Source organism: Heptranchias perlo, chromosome 29, assembly GCF_035084215.1.
Source record: "Heptranchias perlo isolate sHepPer1 chromosome 29, sHepPer1.hap1, whole genome shotgun sequence".
In the NCBI taxonomy this organism is placed as follows: Eukaryota; Metazoa; Chordata; class Chondrichthyes; order Hexanchiformes; family Hexanchidae; genus Heptranchias; species Heptranchias perlo.
Window position 1 is genome coordinate 18,245,776 of NC_090353.1, and position 26,528 is coordinate 18,272,303.

Below are 26,528 nucleotides of genomic sequence, written 5' to 3' on the forward strand. Positions count from 1 at the left end.
AAGTTGAAGAAGGTGCTCCCACCATCCAGAAGTTACGCAGCCGTTCAGTAGAAGCTAAAGTGAATGTCGTTCAACCTGCAGTCAACTGATTATGAAGTTAAATAGCAATACACCAATCTCACTGACAGTGGCAGTGTTCTGTGGCAGGATCTTTAGATCTGGGCTTTTTGAAGCACAGAGACTAAGGAATGTAACTGTTGTCTCAAGGTCTGGAAAGCGTCTTTGAGAAAGGAGACTATTTGGAGCTGTGATCGTGTTGAGATGAGACTCCACTAGGAGCAGCTATTTCAATGAGAGGCATTTCTTTGAGAGGGGAGTATCTCCTTGTGGGCTCTGACTGACATTTTTTTTAATTAATGGTGAAGCAGTTCCAGTCTCTCGGATACAAACTGTGAACCTTAATGATGGCTGTAGTGAATCCTTCTGTTAACAATGAGGATTTGAGGGATTGCTGCAATCACACCAGCCCAACACAAGAGGTTAAGCAGTTGGTGCAACACAAGATGGATGATGATGAGGAGGGAGAGAAGGAAAATATAGTACTCACACCCTTTGAAAAAGTTATTTATGACATGAGAAACAACGAGAAAGTGAAACATGAAATGATGCTTGGAAAAAGGATTGGATTTTACCATCTCCGTGGGGAGATTGGTGCTGGGAACTTCTCAAAGGTGAAGCTTGGAATACACAGCTTGACGAAAGGTATGTCAACCCTACCTAATCCTGCCCAGAATTTTGAGGCGTCTGGCTGATTAAGAGATATTGTAAACATATCAGTTGAGAGGTTATTTAAAGAGGTTATCTATTGTTGCAGGAAAAGAGGAAGAAAACCAAGATGCAGGGCTTTGGGGACAGCTCAGACTGGTATCAGAATTAGAAACAACTATCTGTCTGCCCTACAATATCCAAGGTGGTGCCACATTGTGATTCTGATATTTTACAATGATGTAATGGTGAAATTGTATTTTAAACTAGACATTATGAAATAGAACACACCTCAATGTATCAAGAAATGCATCTATAAACAACACATTTAGGGATTACTTAAAACTAATAGAAGAAAATATCAGGGACAGTCAGCAACCATCTTAGACATTGTTAAACAGACAATTTGAAACATGGCCTTTTTAAGGCACCAGTATACCAGCATTGAGAACAAAGCCCACAGCTTATCACTTTTTTTTAGTCACATTTGGGGCAATGAGCTGTTTTATTTATAAAAATTGCATAGAATTGCATAGAAATTACAGCACAGAAACAGGCCATTCGGCCCAACTGGTCTATGCCGGAGTTTAAAATCTTGAAATTTTCAAATTGGCAGAGTCAATGCGCTCAATTTTGAAATGGTGGCGGGTTGGCAGCGGGGGGAGGGGGGGTTGAAGGTGCGCATGGCAAAACCGATTAAAAAAAACTTACCTTTTCTGACGTGATCGCGATGTAATTGATGGTGATTAATGTTCTTTCTGGGTTTCGTGCTCTGCAGCCAGCCTGATTGACAGCTGGCTGCCGACAGGAGCTGCAACGCCGAGGTGGGGGGAGAGAATGAGAGCGAGACGTCATCCGGCACTGGAACAGAAGATCTGGGGGGGAGGAACGGAGAGGGATAGATCAGGGGGGAGAGTGGAAGATCGGGGGGGGGGGAGAGGGGAAAATTGGGGGAGACATTGGGGGGAGGGAGAGGGGATGATCGGGGGGGAAAGGGAGAGGGGGAAGATCAGGGGGGACATCGGGGGGAGAGGGGAAGATTGGGGGGACATCAGGGGGAGAGAGGAGAAGATCGGGGGGACATCGGGGAGGAGAGGGGAAGATTGGGGGGATATCGGGGGGAGGGCGGAAAATCGGGGGGAGAGGGGAAGCTCGGGGGGCTTCGGGGGAGAAGGGAAGATCGGAGGGACATCTGGGGAGAAGAGGGGGAGATCGGAGAGGGACATCGGGGTTGAGAGAGGAAGTTCAGGGGGACATTGGGGGGGGAGAGGGGAGAAGATTGGAGAAACATCGGGGGGGGAAAAGAGGGGGAGATCGGAGAGGGACATGGGGGGCTGAGAGGGACATCGGGGGAAGAGGCTGAAATCAGAGAGGGAGACATGGGGGGCTGAGAGGGACATTGGACATCAGAGCAGGGTGGAAAGGTAGGTTGATGTTATGTTTTAACTTTGTGCAATGGTTTTTTATTTAATTTATTTCGTTTATTTTTGCCTGATCCAGCCCTTCAGACCTGATTTCACCAGAAAGCCATGGGAAGGTTAAAAATCGTTGTAACTACCTAATATGTCACAAGTAAAGTACCTTAAGTACCAATGAGGTACATTTGGTTCTTTAACTATAATCCTGCCGGCTTTAATTGCCAGATTCAGGAAGCACGTGCGCAGGCAGGTACGTCTGTGGGGAACTCGGAAGTCGGCGGGTTGGAGCCGGCTTTCGAACCCACTCTGCATTTTTGCAATTTTCGCAGCCCCCAACACACCCATAATTTAAGTTTAAAATTGAGCCCAATGTATTTTCTATATTGAGGGCACTTAGCTGTTCTTTTATTGGTGTTCCCAAGTGGGATGTTGTTAATCAAGGTGATGTTATTACACTGCCAGGCTATCAAGCCTTTCTTCATCCAGACTTGTTAAGCCAGCAAAACAATTGTGTTCCAGTCTATTTGGGACAATTCCAGTTGAAAAAAAATAAACAAATGTTACGTTATTATTTAAGTATTTATTCCATTTGGAGTCTAAGTGGCAACAGCCTCTTTCTATAAAACAGATTAAATTCCTTTAAGTGACAGGCAAATGCAGTATCACAAGTTATAACCCTTCAGTCTTGTCCCTACATTAAACTCCTCTCCCAAGTCATTTACAATTACACTTTCAAAATCTCTCACCTCTCCTCCTTTAAGACCTTCCTTAAAACCCACCTCTTTGATCAAGCATTTGGTCACCCCTCCTAATATCTCCTTCTTTGGCTCGGCGTCTACCTCTTTTCTGACTGTGCCTTTGTGAAGTAGTTAGGAATGTTTTTCTCCATTAAATCACGATATAAATGCTTGCTGTTGTTTTAGCATGCTATCGCTTACCTTGATATTGGGTAGTAAAGCTAATCCAGGTTGTAGGGGATGCAAAGTGCGCTTACAGGAGTGACCAGTGATGCTGAACCTGAAAGAATATCCAGTGCAAACCTGAAATTTGTAACATATAGAACCGTAGAAGTTTACAGCGCAGAAGGAAGCCATTGATTTCATCGTGTCTGTGCCGGCACTATGCTTGAACAATCCATAAGGTAATCGCACTGCTCCCGATATCCTTGCATCTTCCTCTGCTTCAAATATTGATTATATTTTTCCTGAAGATGCAATCGTTCTGTCTCAACCACTTCCTGTAGCAAAGCATTCCATGCTGCAACAACCCTCTGTGTAAAAATAGAATCATAGAATCATAGAAGTTACAACATGGAAACAGGCCCTTCGGCCCAACATGTCCATGTCGCCCAGTTTATACCACTAAGCTAGTCCCAATTTCCTGCACTTGGCCCATATCCCTCTATACCCATCTTACCCATGTAACTGTCCAAATGCTTTTTAAAAGACAAAATTGTACCCGCCTCTACTACTGCCTCTGGCAGCTCGTTCCAGACACTCACCACCCTTTGAATGAAAAAATTGCCCCTCTGGACCCTTTTGTATCTCTCCCCTCTCACCTTAAATCTATGTCCCCTCGTTATAGACTCCCCTACCTTTGGGAAAAGATTTTGACTATCGACCTTATCTATGCCCCTCATTATTTTATAGACTTCTATAAGATCACCCCTTAACCTCCTACTCTCCAGGGAAAAAAGTCCCAGTCTATCTAACCTCTCCCTATAAGTCAAACCATCAAGTCCCGTTGGCATCCTAGTAAATCTTTTCTGCACTCTTTCTAGTTTAATAATATCCTTTCTATAATAGGGTGACCAGAACTGTACACAGTATTCCAAGTGTGGCCTTACTAATGTCTTGTACAACTTCAACAAGACATCCCAACTCCTGTATTCAATGTTCTGACCAATGAAACCAAGCATGCCGAATGCCTTCTTCACCACCCTATCCACCTGTGACTCCACTTTCAAGGTGCTATGAACCTGCACTCCTAGATCTCTTTGTTCTATAACTCTCCCCAACGCCCTACCATTAACGGAGTAGGTCCTGGCCCAATTCGATCTACCAAAATGCATCACCTCACATTTATCTAAATTAAACTCCATCTGCCATTCATCGGCCCACTGGCCCAATTTATCAAGATCCCGTTGCAATCCTAGATAACCTTCTTCACTGTCCACAATGCCACCAATCTTGGTGTCATCTGCAAACTTACTAACCATGCCTCCTAAATTCTCATCCAAATCATTAATATAATATAAATTGCCCCAACCCATCTCCTCACTTTCTTAGTGACAACTTTAAATTGATGACCCCACATCACTGACTCCACAGCCAGAGGATATTGTCTTTCCCAATTCACTTTATCAAATCTCTTCATTATTTTGAAAGCTTCCATAATTTGCCATTGGATCATGGCTTTTAATGAATCTGGCACCTAACAGGCATGCAGGCTCCAATTACCTGAAGCACTATCGGGTCGAGTTATGAAGCGCTTTGTGCAAAGGGTGCTCTGTGGGCCTCTCAGTGCCTCACAATGCAGGGACCTGGTACCCGATGCACAGAAGCATTGTGCAGTAGCAGTTCTCAAATGGTGATGCCAGCTGCAATTGCAAAATACCCATTACCAGTAATATCAATGAGGTCTGAAATTTGATAAGACACAAAATCATTTGATTAAGGGATCATCTAATTGAGGTGTTTAAGATGATCAAAGGAGTTGATTGGGTAAATAGAGAGAAACTATTTCCCCTGGTGGTGGAGTCCAGAACAAGGGGACATAGCCTTAAAATTACAGCAAGGCTGTTCTGGGTGATGTCAGAAAGTACTTCTTCACTCAAAGGGTAGGGGAAATCTGGAACTTTCTCCACCAAAAAGCTGTTGAGGGCAGATCAATTGAAAATTTAAAAACTGAGATTGATAGATTTTTGTTAGGCAAGGGCATTAAGGATTACACAACCAAGGTGGATAGATGGGAGTTAAGATACAGATCAGCCATGATCTAATTGAATAGCGGAACAGGCTCGAGGAGCTGAATGCCAGTCCTGTTCCTATGTTCCATGAAACAGATTCATAAATCCCAGCGCCATCAGAATTTATGAAGAAAGGACTATCGAAGAAGGCTGAGCTCGGTCAAGATATATTTGTTTGCTGCTGGGATCAGAACAGAAATTTAATGATTCAGGCCAGAACCATCCATTGAGTGAGATATAAATAATTAGTATTGGCCATATTTTACTCCAAATCTCATGTTAGGATACTGGGACAGTGGTCTTCAGGGTTTACATTCAGCAAGGCTCAGAATCTCTCCTCCACCCCCCACCCCGAGTCGCTAATACATAATCACTAAAATTATGGCTCAGCCCAAGATGCCCAGGCAAAGGCGATGCTGTCAGTAATCTAGAAAATTAGATCAACTTTGAAAAAGTTGAAGGCTGGAGGTGAGCACAGTCTTTCTAAATGGGTCTTAACAATGTTATCACAAAACTTTGCACTTATATTTGCTCTGCTGGAGAAAGTGAAGCAGATGTATAAAGGAGGCAGGTGCCGTAAGGGACGGTCATGTGGGTTAAGAACAATAGAAGGTATGGAAGAGAAAGGGCCCCTCAGCCCATTGAACCTACTTTTTCCAATGGGCCTGTTGAACAGTTTCTTAAAGGGATAGATATTTCTCTGAATTTCTCAATTTTACTCACTACTAAAGATACTTGTATTTTCATGGAATGACATGTAAATTTTTCACATCCAGGATAGGTGTTCACATCCTATTGGTCCCAAGACCACATCAATTTACGATACACTGTTTGAAGGGTGGGATACTCAGTTGCTAGAGTACCAGGCTTGTATCTGAATGGTAGTGAATTCAAATGAGTAATACCAATACAAGGGAAAGTATGGGATCCATGAATAACCATTTTACCATGGAAATTGACAATAGGCACTCTTAGGTGAATCCTATGAATACGTTAGAATCATAGAACCATAGAAAAGATACTGCACAGAAGGGGGCCATTCGGCCCATCGTGTCCGCGCTGGCTTGTAGAACAACCCATTCTAATCCCACCTTCCAGCACCCGGTCCGTAGCCCTGCAGCTATACAGCACTTTAGGTGCAGGTCCAGGTACTTTTAAAAAGAGGTGAGGGTCCCTGCCTCTACCACCAGTTCGGGCAGCGAATTCCATACACCCACCACCCTCTGAGTAAAAAAGTTTTTCCTCATGTCCCCTCTAATCCTTCCGCCAATCAGCTTAAATCTATGTCCTCTAGTTCTTGAACTCTCCGCAAGGGGAACCAGGTACTTCCTGTCTACTCTATCTGGGCCCCTCATAATTTTGTACACCTCAATCAAGTCACCCCTCAGCCTCCTCTGCTCCAAGGAAAACAGTCTATCCAATCTCTCCTTGTAGCTGCAATTTTCAAGCCCCGGCAACATTCTTGTAAATCTTCTCTGCACTCTCTCCAGAGCAATTATGTCCTTCCTGTAATGTGGTGACCAGAACTGCGCACAATACTCCAGCTGTGGCCTTACCAGCGTTTTATACAGTTCCATCATTACATCCCTGCTTTTGTATTCTATACCTTGGCTAATAACGGAGAGCATTCCATATGCCTTCTTCACAACCTTATCTACCTGTACTGCCACCTTCAGAGACCTGTGCACATGCACTCCAAGATCTCTCACTTCCCCTACCCCTCTCAATATATTCCCGTTTACTGCGTATTCCCTTTTACTGTTTGCCCTCCCTAAGTGCATTACCTCACACTTCTCCGGGTTGAACTCCATTTGCCACTTTTCCGCCCACACCACCAATCCATTGATATCTTCTTGGAGTCCACAGCTATCCTCTTCACTATCAACTACATGGCCAATTTTTGTGTCGTCTGCAAATTTGCCAATCATGCCCCCTACATTCAAGTCCAAATCATTAATATGTACCACAAACAGCAAGGGACCCAACACTGAGCCCTGTGGCACACCACTGGAAATGGATTTCCATTCGCAAAGACATCCATCAACTTTTACCCTTTGTTTCCTGTTACTGGCAACATTCTTGTATCATTGTGCTCTGAATTGTCCTCTCGACCACATGGCAACATTAGCTATAAATTCATATCATCATAAAGAAACATTGGTCTGTCAATGCTCATTTTCCTATGATTATATTAGGTTCACAGAAGTGGCATAAGATTGTCCTTAGGGAGATTACCAACTGTGATCAAACTGAGAGGGGCCACATTAAAGAAGCTTAAAAACACGTAAAGGCTACAAGCTGCTTGGATTACTCTGGTATGTCAACACACAGTATCTCCAGTAAATATAGGACTTTGATAGTATCCCAATACATGCCAGCCTGATACGTACAGTGCTCTGAAGCACACTACATCTACACATACGTTCATCTGAATGATGGAGCACATACACATACACTCAGATATAATATAATCTACTGCTTCCATTGACTGCATTATAGAAGTGCAGAGACTACACCCAGTACATTGTCATTAATAATAAAAATTAACCAGCATCTTTCTCCTTTTAATTTGTAGAAAAGGTAGCGATTAAGATCATGAATAAAAAGAGTCTGGCCTTTAAGACACGGAAACTGTATACAAGTGAAGTTCTGAGTATGGAGCGACTTCATCATCCGAATATCATCCGGCTGTACGAGGTGCTGGAGACACAATGTTGGCTGCACCTGGTCTTGGAGTATGCGGAAAGAGGGGATCTGTTCACCAAGATCCACAGTCAGGGACCGCTCTTGGAATATGAGAGTAAATTTATATTTGTTCAGATTGTATCAGCAGTCAAACACATGGTAAGTGTGAAATGCAGTCTTGGTGAAAAAATAAATTGTCTGCCTTGTCTTTAAATTGATATGGCCTTCTCTACACACCACTGAATTGGACTGGTCCCATACATTCACCCTGGGGAAAGTCACCTGAGGAACAATCTCCTTTTAAGGACAAAATGCTTTAAGGTATTTTTCAAATGTTGCTAGGTTGCCCATATAATCTTTCCGTTCCTGCAGCATATATAAAGCCTGATATATCCACAAGATTACATTTCATTTTGACTTCCAGTGGATATTGTGAGAGGAAGAAAGCAGTATTAATTTTATATACTCCAAAGATCTTACGGAATGGCCAGTTAGCAGCATAATGTAGAGGATGCCACAGCATTCAGAGAATGAAGAAGAACCTAGAAGTTAGGTAATTCTTTTCTTCTGCCCTCTTCCATTTACCATTGATATCTTAACGGACTTATCCTTCACTAAAGTGAATTGGAGTTGTCTGTCCTGCTCAGTTGTTTATGTGGCAGGTAGACTCTGCATAATCAACTGGCCTTGTGTCCATGCCTCCTGACCTCGGTCTCCTCACCTCAGTAGGGAAGCATCCATGACTAAGGTCAATGATGGAGGTGTGTTTGTTAGCAAATTCTCTGAGGAATATTAATTCCTCAGTAATCCTCATCTGTCTCCAGCAACTGGGACAATAGACATCTGTTGTGAGAATGCTGATGAAGCAGGTTCAAATGCAGGCATCACATGAACAATACTGTGCATGGGACTACGCTACAGTCAGCCTGGTTACAAGTAGGTAGTGATCTGCTATGTTATTGTCCTCTGTGTGAAGGGGGCATCAGTCACATTGGAGGACTGAAAAGCAGGATTGTCTAAAAATCGTGTCCTGCCATCGCCCCAGATGAGACTTCTTGAAATGAGGAAGTCGAGCTTCTGGAATAAGTTGAGGAACTTGCTGACAAACAGCCATCCCAAGCCAGACATTTAAACAAGGACAGACATGTAGGTGCTGCAACCTCATTTGAACTGCAACAATGGATGCATCTTTCACGAATACGCTGGGTGGTAAAAATATGCCTGTTAACAATTTGGGTACACTCCAGCTACATATCCTCGTAGCAGAGAGGCTCAGCCACTGACAGCGCAGACTCATAAAATTATCTCTATGGAGCACTCTGTTTGCCTTGACTGAAGCAGCAGTAGAGTGAAAATGGATTGAAAGTACTCAGACTACTAGCCTTATTGTATGCTTCTCTACCCTTTGAAGTCTATATGGTGAAAAAGGAAGGCCAAAAGATATCTTTCAAAACTGACAATTAAAGTAAAGTTCATAGGCATCACTCCCAGCATGCAGTTGTAGTAACCAATTTAAAATGGCCACCACATAGCAAAGCCATAAATTTCTTACAAGAATATATACTGTAGGGATTGTTATCATATTAAATAGGACAGATCTCTGATCCACCATGAGGATGGTGGGGGTGGGGAGCGGGTGGGGGGAGAGAGAGACACCCTTGTACTGTGACCCTGAAAATTGAATCTGAGATACCTGCAATAACCAGATGGAATGGCGATGTGAAAGTAGACATCGGTTAGCCAGTTTCCTGGACAAACAGTTTGAAGGATCAGAGGCAGGGTTACTATCCTGAGGCTGTCTCCTGGTGTGAAAGAACCTGCTGCACTTCCACAGATGACAAAAGATGATCTGGCTCAACTGCCAGTTGAGATATCAGATGAGGGTGGTCAATATTGTCAGAACATAGAATCTCTGAAAAACAAAGTAAAGAGGATAATCTCTGCTGATACTCTGAACCCAAGCACCAGACCTGATCCTCTCCTCAGCAACCAAGAAATGATGTATGTAGCCTTCCACTCAGATCCAAGGTGGGTTGAGAAGTAAGGCGTCACAACCGGGTGGGTGGATCATGAAAAGACCTACAGGTAGCTCTCGCTTTTGACCGTGTCCCGGTGTAGAGCAATCTAGACATTGGCATGGGTTCTGTTATCCTGGCCTAAGCAACAAAAAGACTGCTGTTGTTGTCCCTACATCAGCTTGTTAATTGATCAGCCTGACCCACAATGGTTAGCTCTAAACTTTGGTACCATACCCGGAATGGCTCTAAAGATCTGTTGGTGATGTTTGTAGCCATCAAACAGTTCCCCCACCTTTTTTCATCAAACACATCTTTGCTGCAATCCCTGTGAGTATTCTGAAATTTGTAGCCAAGCCAATTACCAAAGCAGGTTCTCTGGGCAATGGGCTATGATCCTACTTAAAGGTATTCAACAAAGCCCGCTCTGAGGAAGTCTGAAAGGCTATTGCCATTGCATGTAATGTAAGAAACTAGCTCAATGGTGTCAGAGGATCTGTACCTGCGCTGCAAAAGCACTGTTAGCCCAAGATGTAGCTGTTGGGACTCACAATGGACATGGGATCTTCCAGTGATGGTTGACTACCTGGAAAATCAATAGCTGGAGCTATGTAGAGGAGATCTGCAGTGATCCAAGTAACCTCATAGGATTTGTCTACTCTGAGACCAGGAGTTCCTTCTGTGGGTCCTCCCCCAAACTTCCTTAGCATTGAACCAGAGAAAGGAAGAAAGAACAACCAAAGGCAAATGAAGGTAAGCTTTATGAGATTCAAAACAGGACAATCATATTTAAACCATGGCCGTCCAATACTCGAAAACATCAAAAATGTTAGGCAAACTTGATTGGGAGGAGTGTATCACTGTTGCTTTTTTCCTTCCACCTGTTAGAATGGTTAGAATATGCTTTCCAATTGTCTTCCTGAGGTAAAAGAACCTACAGGGCAGGTCCAACAGAAAGGAGTGAGCAAATGGAATTGGGGAGAAGATGGTCAAACTGCTGGTGAGCTGTTGAATTAGACCCATTCACTTCTGGCATTCAGGGAGGTATACAAGAGGTACTTGTAGTTTATTCAGATAAAGAAGCCCCAGAGAGCCAAACACAGCCAAGGAGTTTCACAGAATGAGCGGGAGGGGGCAGGGATCCATAATTGGACAAAATCCCCTCTCATACTCTGAGAGGAAAGCTGCTGAGGTAAGAGCAGACTCCCAGAGGGATAAGGTCTAAAAAATTTAAAACCAATGTAGAAACACAGAATTTTCTATTCATGTTAATGTCTTTGGACTCAAATTCCATCCCCTCCAACACCATTGCACTTTGGCTGCACCAATCACTTTAGGATCTCCCCCATCTCCCTACCGCCACCCTCTTCTGGCTTATTTCCCCTGTGTGAGGAACCTCCTGTGCCTTTGATGGCAATCCAACCCCTGAGCGTGCAACTACCTCGTCTTTGCTCAATGCTTGTTGATAGCATCAATAGTTTTGTTTCCTCAGGCGCTGTCACTCCACCCTTTACAATTGTTCACCTCCTTTCACTCTTCTACTAATGCTCGGTGTCTTAGGACGTGTTACTGCATTGTTGTATATATTATTGTCAGCGTGGTTTTCAGTGGTGGATTGCATGTTGAAGAACTTGATCAGACCTTGATCAAGGTCGAATTGTTGCACCTGACCACTTTCTCAGACCTCCTAATCCATAGCTAGGGATTTGTAATCCAGCGATTGAGGTTGAGTGTAGAGGATGGAATCACTCTGCATTCCTGACGAGATTCCAAGCACATTCAGATATTTGCAGAATGAGGGAAAATAAAAAAGACAAGTCATCATAGGTTATTACTTGCAATCTCTGATTAGCCAATGGGCAGTGGGAACAGTGTTGATAGTGGTTTTGGAGCAGCATTGATAGAAGCAAAGGAGTAGTAGCGACAAAGGCCAGGGAGCCATACTGGTAGAGATTTAGGAGCAGCATTGGTAGAAGACCGGGAAAATAGTGTTGCAGAAGTAAAAAAAAGGGATGATACTATTAAAAATGTTAATCCTGGCTATGCTCTGGGGAAAGGTCAGTACTGGGCTGGTGCTGATGGTAGCCCTGATATTGGTGGTACTGGTGCTCCTAGTCCATTTATTCCAACTCCTTCTTCCTTCTCATCCTGATTACTCCATATTTTGCCGGCTTAACTTTCCATTTCCTTTTCAGCATGAAAACGATGTGGTCCATCGGGATCTCAAGGCACAGAATGTGTTCTACACAACTAGTAACTGTGTGAAGGTGGGCGACTTTGGCTTCAGTGCTCTGTGTTCTGTGAATGAACCCTTAAGGACTTCTTGTGGCTCCCCTCCATATTCAGCCCCAGAGTTATTCAGACACAAGAGCTACATTGGAACCTATGTGGACATCTGGGCTCTGGGCATCCTACTGTATTTCATGGTGACAGCAACCATGCCCTTCCGTGCAGACACTGTCAAGAAGCTGAGAAAGTGCATTTCAGCAGGATCATACACAATTCCAGCCTATGTATCAGATCCCTGCCAGAAACTAATCTATGGTATTCTTCAAATCATCCCGACAAACCGCTACACCCTGGCCAACATCCTGGACAGTCCATGGCTGAGAGGGATGGAATGTCCAGAACCATACCAACCATTCCACTTGGACCCAGCCCACCTAGCCAGCTCTGTATCTCTAAATGAAGAGGAAAGGGAGGTGAAGAAAGCATTGAGGTGCTTGGGAATCACAGAGGAACACATCTGCAATAACCATAATTGGGACTCCCAAAGTCCCATTACTGGGACTTACCGCATCATTCTCCACCGGAGCCAAAAGAGATGCTATCCAGAAGGTCCTGTCATGGTGAACAACTGCCCTGCAGACACCAGATTGCATGAAAGCAGCAAGAGGAGTTTCGGAGCACATGGACAGAGCACAAGGATGTGTCTGATTCTGTAAACTCAGTACAACACCAACAACATTGCAGCAAGGTAGGAGGCATTACAGCACTAGAAACTGCCACTGCCAAAGATGGACATGGCTAATGAGGCAGGGTGTATGAAGAAACTTTTCCCAGTCAAACACCACCTCATTGTTTGAAGGCTTTAAAGAACTGATGACTCTTTTAATGGTTGGTTGTACATCTGTTTATGCTGTTTGTAAAAAAGCTAAAGGTACAATACTGGTCCAAGTAATAATCTAATTCACACTTCATACGATAAATTAGATGGTTTAAAGCATAAACTGGTGAAAAATAGAAAGGAAAGCTGTTTTCTGGAAACGTGGTTGCTGGGTATTTTGAACGGAGTTCGGGAGATGAACCTTTATCCTGCAGCGTAGTCTGAGCTGGCTCAAAGCAGCTCCTAGAACTTAGCAAAAGTTTACAATGCCATCCAGTAACTTGTGGAGCTCATCTGGGGCTACATTCTCCCCCCCCATCTTTGTAAAGCAGGTTAACAACCATTCTTCAGAGACTTTTATGGCCACTAACAAAATAGCAGGTGCACTTGATTTTTAAACGGGCAATTTTGTTAAATACTATGTGGTCAACAGGAATGACGAGTACAACTCATGACGCAACTGTAATTAACAGGTCTCACATGGTAAATAGTCACAAAAAGTTTGGTATTCCAGACCTGTGTAGACACTGTGCATAATGGGCCTATGAAAATTGAGGAAATGTTGATTTTTCCCACAAGGCCTCACATGTTATAAGAATTCCAGTAGATATACAAAGAAATTACTGGGTGGATACATTCTGGGTAAATAAACTCAACTTAAAATTAAGTCAATGATTAAAAATGGGGACTCGCATCTTTACAAACAAGATTTTTTTTTAAAAGGTAAATAAAGTTTTTTATTCTTCACAGGTAAAATAGAAAAAGTGGGTGTATGATTCTACCACTGGGATAAGAGAGCTAGATTTAGCAGTGTGAATGGGTGTGCATAAGCACTGTCTGCCACAATCCAAATTAAACAAACACCCATGCAAAAGCACCTAAAGAAATATTAGAACTTCTCTCAGAAGCACTGCAAAGCCTTTCAAATGTTGCACTTTGAAGTGCAGTGACTGTTGTTATGTATGCAAATATAGCAAACAACAATGAGATTAATGACAAGTCGTAGTAACTTTTGATTTAGTTGAGGGATGAATGTTGGTTAGGACACCAGGATAATTCCCTGCTCTTCTTCAGGTAATGCTATACGATCTTTAATGTCCACTTGAACCAGCCAAGTCGGCAGATGGGACTTTGATGTAACATCCCATTGGAAGGTAGCACCTCCAACAATGTAGCACTCCCTCAGTGCTGCAAATGTTTTCATTTGCTTAACAACTGGAATGGTTCATTCTCCTATGTTTCAGAATTTTAGCCAAAAAAGATGTGAGAATGAAGTGGGGAATTATTTGCAGGCCTTCTAAAAAGGGGGATAGGCTGCCTTTAACACCTCACTCCCAGTCTACAGTACCTAATCTTCTGCTGGTGGTCCTTCAGCACCTTTTTCTTCCTTCTGCTCCGCCCTCTCTTCCTTCTACCCATCACACAACTCCATCTATAGGTTGCCGTGAAGAAGGAAGGTGAAGGGGCTTGCCAGCCTTCATGAACTTAAAACCTATACCCCAGCTGTAGCCCTGCTATTGGTAGGGCCACTCATGCTGAGAAGGTTAAAGTGCAGAGGCTGGACAAGTGGTCATGCTATTAAGAGCCTAGTCACTGCTCAAGTACAATCTGATCATTTCATGGCTCTAATTTACTGCCATGAGAATAGTGGATCCTCAGCCTGTAGCTACAGCAGTGTCCCATGGCTTAAAGGGAAGTGCAAAGTGCTCAAATATATGTACGTCGATGTTAATGGACTGCATTCGAAAGTTCGCCAACTGTTTCATTTTTCTGCTTGCCATTGTATCACAAACTACGGGACAAGAAAGGTAAGAATGGCTCAGTACAATACACTTTCACTTAAATCCATTTCTATGCAAGTTTTTTGTAGGGCAGATAGGGAAAAAGCCCTGCTGCGATCGGTGACTCTTAGAGCAGCAGGCACGGTGATGCTGGAAGCATTAACTGCAGACTTGCAAGTAGGGATTCTGCTCATTTTGCGATGTATATTTAAGAATGCAGCAACATTTAGCAGCATCCCAGATTACTGAGAAGCCTTTTTTAGGGTTTATGCTGCTCACCTACATGCAACATTGCCAGCCTCTTAACTGCTAGGCCAATTAACTATGGCTAGTAGGCTAACTTTTAAACAACAGTCATAAAACTGACAATAAAAACCAGAACTTGACATTGGCTCCATGCAACATCAGAACTTTTCTTGACAGGCAAAACACTGAAAGAATAGAACAGAGAACTGCATCGGTAGCTTGAAAACTGGCTTGTTATGACAACACTATTGCTGCACTGGGCGAGATATTTGGTGGAAGATGGCACTGGTCTATCTTCTCTGGAGTGGCCAGGGAGATGAGTTGCCATGTACTTGCCGGTATAGGATTTGCAATATCACTGCAAAGTTAGATAATCTGTTAAAAGGCACCAGTAACTGCCAGGAAGTGCCAGATGTTATGCCATTATAATTTCTGCCTTTGCACCAATTATGAATGATGTCAAGGCGGAGGAGCAGCTTGATAGAAATCAAGATGATGTGATCATTGCAATTAATGGAAGACTTCAAAATGAGGATGCCACTGCTGGTATTGTATCATTGGCCCCAATGATATCAGGAAGGCCAATAGTAATTATCTACTTCTCATGACAAGATATGTCAAGCATGTACTGGGCATCACTAATAAACGCAAGTTCTTTCTTTCCCTAGTGCAATCTTCTTCCCGATAGACAGACATGAAACATCCGGGATGCATTTTCTAACAAAGATGTGGCTTCTTATTGATTACATCATCATCCGGCAATGTAATTTGCAGCATCTAAGAATGACCAAAGCCATGGAGCAGGATGCTGGACTGACTACCACATGGTATGCTTCAAACTACTGCCAGCAGGTCAACCATATTGTCGCAGAACTGTCTCAAAGTCCATTAGGCACTTAGATATGATGATGCTGGTGGACCCAAACACCAAACAGGAACTGCCCAGTACTATCACTACAGAACTTGCCTGAAGTGTAGCATCTGCAGATGATAAACTCAACTGCAAAGAAAGCACATCACAAAAATGTTAGGGCTCTGATCCAAGCTAAGTTGTGGCAAATGAAATATCATTGATGGGATAAAAAAGCTGATGAAATCCAATCACATGCAGACCAGAATGACAAAGCATTTCTTTCCATGATGCACTAAATGAGGTATACAGCCCTAAGTATACCAATACTGCAGCTCTGAAGAGTGCGGATGGTTCTATCATCACAGGCATGGCATGAGTTTTTAATGAACTACTGAATAGACAGCCCTTCATTAAGGACAAAGCCTTCAACAGAGTCGCACAGCAGCCGCAACATTACAACACAAGATAAGATCCACATAATTGCAGAGGTTAGCAAAACTAGCATGGTGTTGAAGGCTGGTCCAAATTGGATCTCTGGAGAGATTTACAAATGTGGTGGCATGGCTCTTGCTGACCAGCTATACAGTCTTCAAAACCATTTGGAGAAATGGCATTGACTCACAAGATTTAAAAGATATGACAATTCTTACTATCTATAAACAGAAGGGAGAGAAGATCAACTGCAGCAATTATCATGGAATTTTGTTGATTTTGATAGCCAGGAAAATATTCACGAATGCTTCTCAGTTAGCTGCTCGCAAATCAGTTCCAACAGCACAATGTGGCTTCTGAACTAATTGCAACAGCACCGACAGTTATTGTCGCTTAACTCTGGATTCCCGTTCATTGCCCCTTTCGGCCCCACCATAGGTGGCAGAATCGTCAGTCACCTCAGTCCTACTTTCGCTGATTGCAGAACATTTCGCATCGCACAGCATAACTTCTTTGCTCACCCTCAGCCTTATCAGACACAATTTGTCAGTCATTTCCAGGTAGCTGTGGTTTGCACAAAAGTGCCTCCCTCTGAGTTATGTGTTTCCCACAATGCTGAGCACTCTATGTGCTCCTCACTGCAGTCTCTTCTATCTTGCCCCCCACAATGTTATAGTCCAGAGTTGGCATGACACCCATTTTGCTGTTATCAAGTTTGCACAGGAAAATAAGAATGCCAGGTTTTGGTCCTGCAAGTGAGCTCGACTTAGTAAGAATTTACATATACAACAATACATCCCCCCTCTCATTATTAATTTAGATTGGAGAGAAACTTAGACTGGAGAGATTTTGATCAGAGAGATTTGGACCACAGATAGATTTAGTCTCTAGAGACCAGTGCAAAACTAGAGAGTAGAGAAAAATATTTCAAGAGGATTCCAGGAAATCTAGTTGAAAGTTAGAGAAAAAAATTGTAAAGCATTTTTGAAGCATTTCTGAAAAAAGGTAAAGTTAAAAGTTTAATTGAACAGAAATAAAATCGGTAATGTATATCATAGCTAATGGTTAATGACTTATAATGAGATAAAGTGTATGCCAAGTTACTTAAGTGGGGTCAAGAACATGATGACCAAAGAAAGGAGACAACAACCACGGATGGTGACAATGACCATGGACGGCAACTCACCAGGACCAGTTAGGTGTTTCCCCAGGCTGGAGAATCTAGAAATAGGGGGCATAGTGGCAGGATAAGGGGTCGGCCATTTAAGACTGAGATGAGGAGGAATTTCTTCACTCAGAGGGTTGTGAATCTTTGGAATGCTCTACCCCAGAGGAAATGTGGATGCTGAGTTGTTGAATATGTTCAAGGCTGAGATAGATAGATTTTTGGACTCTAGGGAGATCAAGGGATATGGGGATCGGGCAGGAAATGGCCTACTCTTGCTCCTATTTCTTATGTTCTTATGTTGTTAAAAACCACATTAGCTAGCCTACTAAACAAAGAGGTCATATGTTTATCTTTTCATGCTGGAATAGCCTGGATTTGATAGTGTCACGTTGAATGTAAACTGTAAGCTTAACCTTGCTAACTGAATTGCAATCTTGGATATTAAATATAGCTCTGTAATACTGTCATTTAGTAAAAAACCAGCTAAAGCTGAGATACATTTAAGAATCAAGTATTTATTGTAATTGTCCATGCTTAACTTTATGGTGGCATTAGTTGTATTATAATAGGTATTGTTTAATTAATTAAAGTGGAGTTAGTTAATGCATCTCTGTGTTTGACTATATGAGTGACGTCTTGCAAGTGGAAGAATTTGTAGGGTTCTGGTTGTGATGGGTTTGGGCTTGTGTACCTGTTAATAAAATTTGGACTGGATAGTGTAAGATGATTCAAAGGCAAGCTCTGACGTGAAAGTGCTGAAAAGGGGAAATGGCTCACCTACTATCCTTCGACTGATATTCCTTACATATTTTATAGATTTACCATTCCATAATCTTACAAGTAACAAAACAGTTCAGGAGTGCACAGTAATAATATTACAAGAGCACGTCACCTAGGCGATACCTCAGTGCAGAACTGAGTGGGTGCTGCTTTGTTATTAAACTCCGGCCTTGTCTGCCTGTTTGGGTGGATATAAAAGATTCCGTAGCACTATTTGAGGGAGGTATGGAGTTCTCCCAGTATACTGGCCAACACCCCACCTCAACTAACACCAGAAAAAATAGAGTAACTGGTTATTCAAATCATTTGCTGTTTGTGTGATATTGCTGTGTGCAAATTGGCTGCTGCATTTCCTTACTGTCACAATTTAGGGGTTTTTACACTAGATATCTGCATCACCGGTCATCCCAGTAAACAGATCTCATGTCCCCGTAATCCAGAATGCATCTTTTCTGCCCAATTTCTAGATTAATGATTAGCATGACCCAGGAATCAGAACAGAGAACCCTTGCTCCATACCCCAGCTCCTGGAATGTATCACATGCCACAACATGAATTCTCCTCTATTGACAGAAGCCAGACTGGATAAGCACTCTTACCAAATGTTAACACAGGCTTTGAGTGAACAAATGGTTTTATTTACGAGATAGATCATAGAATCATACAGCACAGAAGGAGGCCATTCGACTTATTGTGCCTGTGCCAGCTCTTTGAAAGAACTAGCCAATTAGTCCCACTACGCTGCTCTTTCCCCACAGGCCTGCAAACTTTTCCTTTTCAAGTATTTATTAAATTCCTTTTGAAAGTTAATATTGAATCTGCTTCCACCACCTTTTCACACAGATGAATGAACAAAACACAATTTTCACAGTGAGACTACAGTCCTTGATATGTAAAATAATAAATACATAACATGCTTTCTTTCTAAACCTCGGACTATATTTACCACAACCTCAGACTGACCTGATTTCATTGACAGGCTGGTAAGGAATTTTAAATTACTCAGCATTACAGCTGGTGACTGAGGGTTTGAAACACGCTGAATGCTTTCTTCCCCCTGATTGTGAAAAGTGCCAACATCAGTCTGGGAGATGAATTCTCTGATCACCAACTTGTCATTCACAAATGGCTCCAGCCAATCGGGGCCCTGAACCTCTTTCAAAGGACTCGGAAGTAGCTGTCAATCAAAGTCACTACCTTTTGAACTCTGAGCAGGGGGCTGGTGAACAACCCTCCACCTCCGCAACTCATGAAGAAAAGCCAGCTATTCATGTAGGGATTTAAACATGAGGATACGAATTTTAAATCTGAGGCATTGGGGCACCAGTAGCCAATGAAGATTTCTATTTCTAGTTCTCATCTACATGCTGCCGTTCGGCAACGTCATCTTAAAACACTGGGCTCGATATTAGCACCCGCTATCGGGTGCGTTCCTGGCAGGGGGGGCTCCAAAAATCAGGGAATCCCGGAGCGGGTCGGGAGCCCGGCTCCAACCCGCCCACTTCCGGGTTCGCCACAGATGCACTGATGTGCGCGCGCAGCCCCCGCAAGTGGGACTCCCGCAGGCAATTAAAGCCAGCGGGGTGCCACTTAACAGTATTTATTCTGGTATTTCAGGTCGTTAACAGACCTGATTAAGGGAATATTTCAGGAGGGGTGGGATCTTACAAACAATTGGGACTGTTTCCCGTACTGGGGGAAACACTCCCAGTTGAAATGGACGTGTTGCAGCTATCAGCTTGTGGCAGCTGCAAAGGTCCATTTGACAGGTGGGGTGGGGAGACCCTCACTCATTGCAGGAGGCCACTCTGTCACCTTGGACAAAGTTTGGCCTCCACCACCCTCCTCCTAACAATCAAATTCACAAACTTGCACACTTACCCCGGGGTCCAGACACATGTACCTACCTTGCGGACCCCCTCAGATGTACATCTTCCGAATGGGGGCCGCCGTAGCTGCAGTCATGACCTCCTCGGAGGGCGAACAGCATCACCAGCCTCGCCGGCCACGCCGTCCACCTCTGACAAGTGGAGCCCCACAACACAGTGCTGTGACACATCCACCTGCACAGCAGGAGGGAGGGCAACCGCAGAGAGAGATGCGTCGCAGAGGGCACTACCCTCGCCACAGGGTCCACAGACCGAGGCTCAGCTTCCTGGACCTCTCTGAGCAGCAGTGCACACGGAGGCTCAGAGTCACTCGACATGTAGTCGTGGACATCTGCAGCCTCCTTCATGCCGAGCTGCTCCCGGCTGGCCCGAGCACCATCTTCTTACCTGTCGCTGTCAAAGTGACCACTGCCCTCAACAACTTCTCCTCCGCATCCTTCCAGGGTGCCACCGGGGACATCGCCGACGTCTCTCAGTCGTCTGCACAAAAGAGCCCTGCAAATACACCTACACCCACTCTGCAGTGACACAATGGGTGGCATCAGGTGTGGGTCTTCATAGTGATCCTCAGGAAAGGGCATTATTGCACAAACCAGACAAGATTCGCAAAGACGTGGCAGTAGTGGTGCTAATATAATATGTGATGTGAGTTGGTCAGAAATTAAATATAAGTAAAAACCATGACAAAGCCTCAAACACCCTTGTGCATCCCCTTCATGCTCACAACACGTTTGCCTTACGCTGCCTACTGCGCATATGTGATGCATGCCCTGTGGCTGCAGCACAGGTAGTGGCAGGTTGAGCGAGGCTGACCGTGAAAGAGATGCATGAGAGGGTGAGTATGAGATAGAGCCATGAGATTGTATGAGGATTGGGTTGAGTGGTAGTGGCGGGATGAGTACTGGCGAGGTGAGTAAGTGCAGGTAAGATGAGGATGAGCTTTGAGTGGGTGTGAGGGGTGATGTGACAGAGTAGTGTTGGCAGTGCAGAAGGAGATGTGGCGTGGGGGCGGTGATGTGGCAGACGGAGTGTAGGGGAATGAGTAAGTGTACTCACTTTGGCTGACCTACTTAGGTCATTGCAGCGCCTCCCGCACTGTATGCAGGTGCGCGATATGCTGGTGGTGCAGGTGACCTCCTCTGCCACCTTGAGCCAGGCCTTCTTGGTGCCAGAGGCAGGCCGCTTCCTCCCGCCCGCCGGGGGGGAAGATCTCTGACCTCCCCCTCCTCCTCACCCCATCCAATGATACCTGGAGTGAGGCTTCATTAAACCTGGGAGCAGCCTTCCCCCCGGGCTGCTCCATGCTGTAATTTTTCCTATTTCTTGCAGCATCAGTCAGTGGAGGACTGCCCCTTTAAATAGAGCTCCTCCAGCTGACAGACCTTACTGCGCATGCGCAGTCAGCCTGACGCGCAGCTCAGCAGCGGGGAACCCGGACCAACAGGTAAGTGGATCCAATTACCCTGCGATCGCGCTTGGGACAGACTGATTTCACTGGGCGCATTACCCACGCGCCCAATAGACCCCCCCGCCCTCCTAATATCGAGCCCACAACAGATTCCATATGTACGCTGGTGGCACACAGCTCTACCTCACCACCATCTGTCTCGACCCTTACACTGCCACACTGCTTGTCTGACATCCAGTATTGGTTGAATAGAAATTTCCTCCAAGTAAATATTGGGAAGACCGAAGTCATTGGGGGGGAATTTTAACCTCCCAGGATGGGCGGGACAGGGGCGGGGTTAAAGTCTTAAAAATGTGAAACTCGATCCCAGCCCACTGCAAACGGGCCTACTTCCAATCTAACCGGGGCGGGTTGGGGGCGGGTGAGTAACCTGCTCTTGAGAGGTGGGTCAGTAATTTAAATATATTTTTGAGGCTGCCTCCCTCAGATTTTAGCAGCCATTTAGACTGAACAGCTGCGGGGCAGGTTTCCCAGGGCTCGGTAGCTGAAGAGGGGCAAGAACTGCCAGATCCAGCAGGTAGATCCTTTTCCAGCATGGTTTGTGGGCCAGGAGGAACAGGAGTGCTTCCCCCGGGACCCCCAAGCAAACCTGCTGTGATCGCCCTCCCTTTGCATGATCTCCAGACCCCCTCCCCATCATCCAACGATCCCCCCATCTCGATCTTCAGGCAGACCCACGATTTCTTCTTCCTTCCCGGATGTCTCCCCCCCCCCTCTCCCGGGATCTCTGCCGCTCCCCTCCCCCCACCCCCACCCTGCAATCTCTCCCTGCCTCCCTCCTCTCTGGTCCCTGGCTGTGGCTTTGTACCGCAGGCCTTCCTGTCCAAAGCCAGCCAGCCTCTCAATCTGGCTGGCTGCTGGCTGGGAAACGGAGAAAAAAATTCAAATGAGGTCCTGTAGTTAAATTCAGCAGGACCTCCGTGTTCCTCGTACTTCCGGGTTTTCCGGCCGCTACAAGTCGACCCCCCCCTCTCTCCCCACTTCCCCGTAAATATCAGGGCTATTGTCTTCGGTCCCCGCCACAAACTCCCTATTCACTGACTCCATCCCCCTCCCTGGCAAGTGGCTGAGACTAAACCAGACTGTTTGTCCTATTTTATCACCAAGACCGCCTACTTCCACCCCTGTAATATCGCCCATCTCCTCCTCTGCCTCAGCCCATCTGCTGCTAAAAGCCTCATCCATGTCTTTGTTACCTCTAGACTTGACTATTCCAATGCTTTCCTGGCCGGCCTCCCACCTTCCACCCTCTGTAAACTGCAGCTCATCCAAAACTCTGGTGCCCATATCTTAACTCGTACCAAGCCCCGTTCATCCATCACCCCTGTGTTCACTTACCTACATTGGCTCCTGGTCCAGCAACGCCTCAAGTTTAAAATTTTAATCCTTGTGTTCAAATCCCTCCATGGCCTTGCCCCTCCCTATCTCTGTAATCTCCTCCAGCCCTACAACCCTCCGAGATCTCTGCACTCCTCCAATTCTGGTCTCTTGCGCATCCCTGATTTCCATCGCCCCACCATTGGGGGCCGTGCCTTCAGCTGCCTAGACCCTAAGTTCTGGAATTCCCTCCTTAAACCTCTCCGCCTCTCTACCTCTCTCTCATTTAAAACGGTTGTTAAAACCTACCTCACCTGTCCTAATATCTCTTTATATGGCACGGTGTCAAATTTTGTCTGATATACGTTCCTGTGAAGCGCCTTGGGATGTTTTACTACTAAATGCAAGTTGTTATTGTTGTTGTTGAAGATCAGCAATGACAAGAATGATGAGCTCGCAGGACTTGGTTTGGGATAGGATATGGGCACAGCAGAGCTTTGCATGAGCTGAAGTTTGGTGAAGGGTGGATGATGGGAGGCAGCCCAGGAAAGCATTGGAACAGTTGAGTCTGGAGGTGACAAAGGGATCGATAAGTGTTTCAGCAGCAAATGGGCTGAGGCAGGAGTGCAAGCAGGCAATGTTACAGAGGTGGAAGTAGCCTTTGTCATGGAGAGGATGTGGGGTTGGAAACTCAATGCGGGGTTGAACAGGATGCTGAGGTTGTAGTAGTCTAGTTCAGCCTGAGACAGTGGCCGGAGAGGAGGATAGAGTTGGTGGAGAGGGGACAGAGTTTGTGGCAGGGCTGAAGATAATGGCTTTGATCTTCTCAATGTTTAGCTGCAGGAAATTGCAACATGTTCAAGGTTGGATGTCAGACAAGCACTCCATATCTGTGTATGATGTCACCAAGGGGGAACATGTAGATGAGGAAGAGGAGGGGATTAAGGATGCATCCTTGAGGGGGGGGGACTCTGGAGTAAAGGTGCAGGGACGGGACGAGAAGCCGTTGCTGGAGATCCTCTGGCTATGTTTGGATAGTTAAGAGTGGAACTAAGCGAGGGCAATCCCACCAAGCTGGGCGGAGAGGTGTTGGAAGAGATTGGTGTGGTCAACTATGTCAAAGACTGCAGAGAGGACAAGGAAGGATAATACACCACGGTCACAATCACAGAGAGTGCCATATGTGATTTGGTGAGGGCCTTTTGGTGTTGTGGCAGGGGCAGAAGCCTGATTGGAGAGATTCAAACAGAGAGTTGCAGGGATCTAGGAGATGACAACACATTTGGAACAGAAAAGGAGATTGGAGATGGGGTGCTAGTTTACAAGAACAGAGGGGTCCAATTTGAGTATTTTGAGGAGACATTGTGATCACAGTTTTGAAAGGGAGGGAGATAGTGCCTGAGGAGAGGCAACCATTTATAATTTTATCAGCCTGCATAGGGCCTAGGAAGGGAAGTTGGGTTGTCAACAGGTTAGTGGGAAACAGGTCAAGGGAGCAGGAGGTAGGTCTCACAACTAGATAAGCTCAGGGAGGGCACAGGAGACAGAGATGGGGGTCCAGGACCAAGGTAAGGGGGCTTGGGTCGTGGTTTGGCTTGGTGAGCAAGGGGAAGCAGCAGCTGAATGGATGATCTCTGTCTTGGTGACAAAGAAGTCTATAAGCTCCTCACGCTTGTAGTTAGAGGTCAAGGTCATGGGGCAAGGAAGAGGGGTTTAAGGAGGTAATTGGTAATGGAGAAATTTTAAAAAACAAAGCAACAACTGAAAATCTCACACCTAAGATTTGTCCAATGTGACAGCTCTGCTTACAATGTAGCACAATTGTACTGTACGATGTGGTGGCAGGCCAGTCAGTATCTGTAGAAAGAAAGAGACAAGTTAATGTTTTGGGAATAACCCTTCTTCACAACTGAAACCTGAAAGTTAAAAACATATTTTATTGGAATTGGAAAAAAGGGGAGGGAAAAAAACATATACTCCAGTCACAGAGGGGTAAAATGGGTCTTGGCAAATACAGTCAACAAAAAGGGAAAGGGCTAATATGAAGGTGAACATGAAAAAAGAGAAAACATAAATCGTGACAAAGACATGCACAGAATTTCTTCAAGGTTGGCATTTCTAGAAGAGAAATTACAATGAATCAAACAATGAAATATAAAGGAGAAACTATAACTGCTGGAAATCTGAAATTTAAACAAGACTTTACTAGGAGGGTGTTCTCACAAGGTGATTTCTAGAGGAATTTTCGGGCTTTAAGATATGGAATAGGCATTTCTCTCCAAATTTCAATAACAGAAGAACAGCCAGTGATAAGCAAGGTTTTCAGACAAGATAGAGAGGGGGATAAAAAAGGAGGGGGGGGGGTGGGGTGGCAATATTGGTTAAAGAAACAATTACAGCTGTAAGGAGGGATGGTATGTTAGAAGGACCATCAAATGAGGCCATATGGGTTGAGCTAAAGAACAAAAAAAGGAGCAATCACACTGCTGGTACTGTACTACAGATCCCTAAACAGTCAGAGGGAGATAGAAGAGCAAATATGTAGGCAAATTTCTGAGAAGTGCAAAAACAATAGGGCAGTAATATTTCAACTACACTAATATTAACTGGGATATAATAATCAGTGTAAAAGGTGCAGAGGGTGCAGAATTCTTAAAATGCATTCAGAAGAACTTTTTTAACCAGCACGTAGCAAGCCCAACAAGAGAGGAGCCAGTTCTGGATTTAGTTTTAGGGAATGAAGCTGGGCAGGTGGAAGGAGAATCAGTGGGTGAGCATTTTGGTGGTAGTGATCATAATTCAGTTAGAATTAGTATAGTTATGGAAAAGGACAAAGAAAGGACAGCAGTAAAAGTTCTCAATTGGGGAAAAGCTGAGAAGTGATTTAGCAAAAATGGACTGGAAACAGCTACTTGAAGGTAAATCAGTGCCATAGCAATGGGAGGCATTCAAGGGGGAGATAGTGAGGGTTCAGAGCAAATATGTTCCCACAAAGAAAAAGGGTGGGACTGCCAAATCTAGAGCCCCCTGGATGTCAAGGAGCAGACAGGGTAAGATAAGGCAGAAAAGGAAAGTTTATGTCAGATACCGAGAGCTCAATATTGCAGAAAACCTAGAGGAATATAGAAAATGTAGGGTTGAAATTAAAAAGGACAATAGGAAAGCAAAGAGAGGGTATGTAAAAATACAGGCAAGTAAAATCAAGGAAAACCCAAAGATGTTTTATAAATACATAAAGAGCAAGAGGATAACTAAGGAAAAAGTAGGGCCTATTAGAGACTAAGAAGGTAACCTATGTGTGGAGGCGGAAGATGTGGGTATGGTTCTTAATGAATACTTCGCGGATGTCTTCACAAAAGATGGGGACGATGCAGACATTGTAGTTAAGGAGGAGGAGTGTGAAATATTGGATGTGATAAATATAGTGAGAGAGGAAGTATTAAGGGATTTCGTAGATAAATCGCCAAGCCTGGATGAAATGTTTCCCAGGCTGTTAAGAGAAGGGAGGAAATATCGGAGGCTCTGACCATCATTTTCCATTCCTCCTTGGCCACAGGCGTGGTGCCGGAGGATTGGAGGACTGCTAACATTGTACCGCTGTTTAAAAGGGAGAAAGGGATAGACCGAGTAATTACAGGCCAGTCAGTCTAACCTCAGTGGTGGGCAAATTATTGGAAACAATTCTGAAGCACAATAT

General features: G+C 44.6%; 1 protein-coding gene across 1 annotated transcript; it reads left to right on the forward strand.

Annotated features, from left to right (window-relative positions):
• Positions 1-385: 385 nt before the first annotated feature.
• On the forward strand, positions 386-12,736 carry LOC137299750 (serine/threonine-protein kinase NIM1-like). Its single transcript, XM_067968689.1, has 3 exons — positions 386-702; positions 7,667-7,935; positions 11,987-12,736. Exons 1-3 carry the CDS (start codon positions 402-404, stop codon positions 12,734-12,736), a joined length of 1,320 nt encoding a protein of 439 aa, XP_067824790.1. The 5' UTR covers positions 386-401.
• Positions 12,737-26,528: the final 13,792 nt, after the last annotated feature.

Excerpts from the sequence above, each read along its gene's own strand:
- LOC137299750 (XM_067968689.1), top strand. The coding sequence starts at position 402 with ATGATGGCTGTAGTGAATCCTTCTGTTAACAATGAGGATTTGAGGGAT. Across the intron at positions 703-7,666 it reads AATACACAGCTTGACGAAAG|AAAAGGTAGCGATTAAGATC; the intron begins GTATGTCAACCC and ends TTTAATTTGTAG. Across the intron at positions 7,936-11,986 it reads TATCAGCAGTCAAACACATG|CATGAAAACGATGTGGTCCA; the intron begins GTAAGTGTGAAA and ends TTTCCTTTTCAG.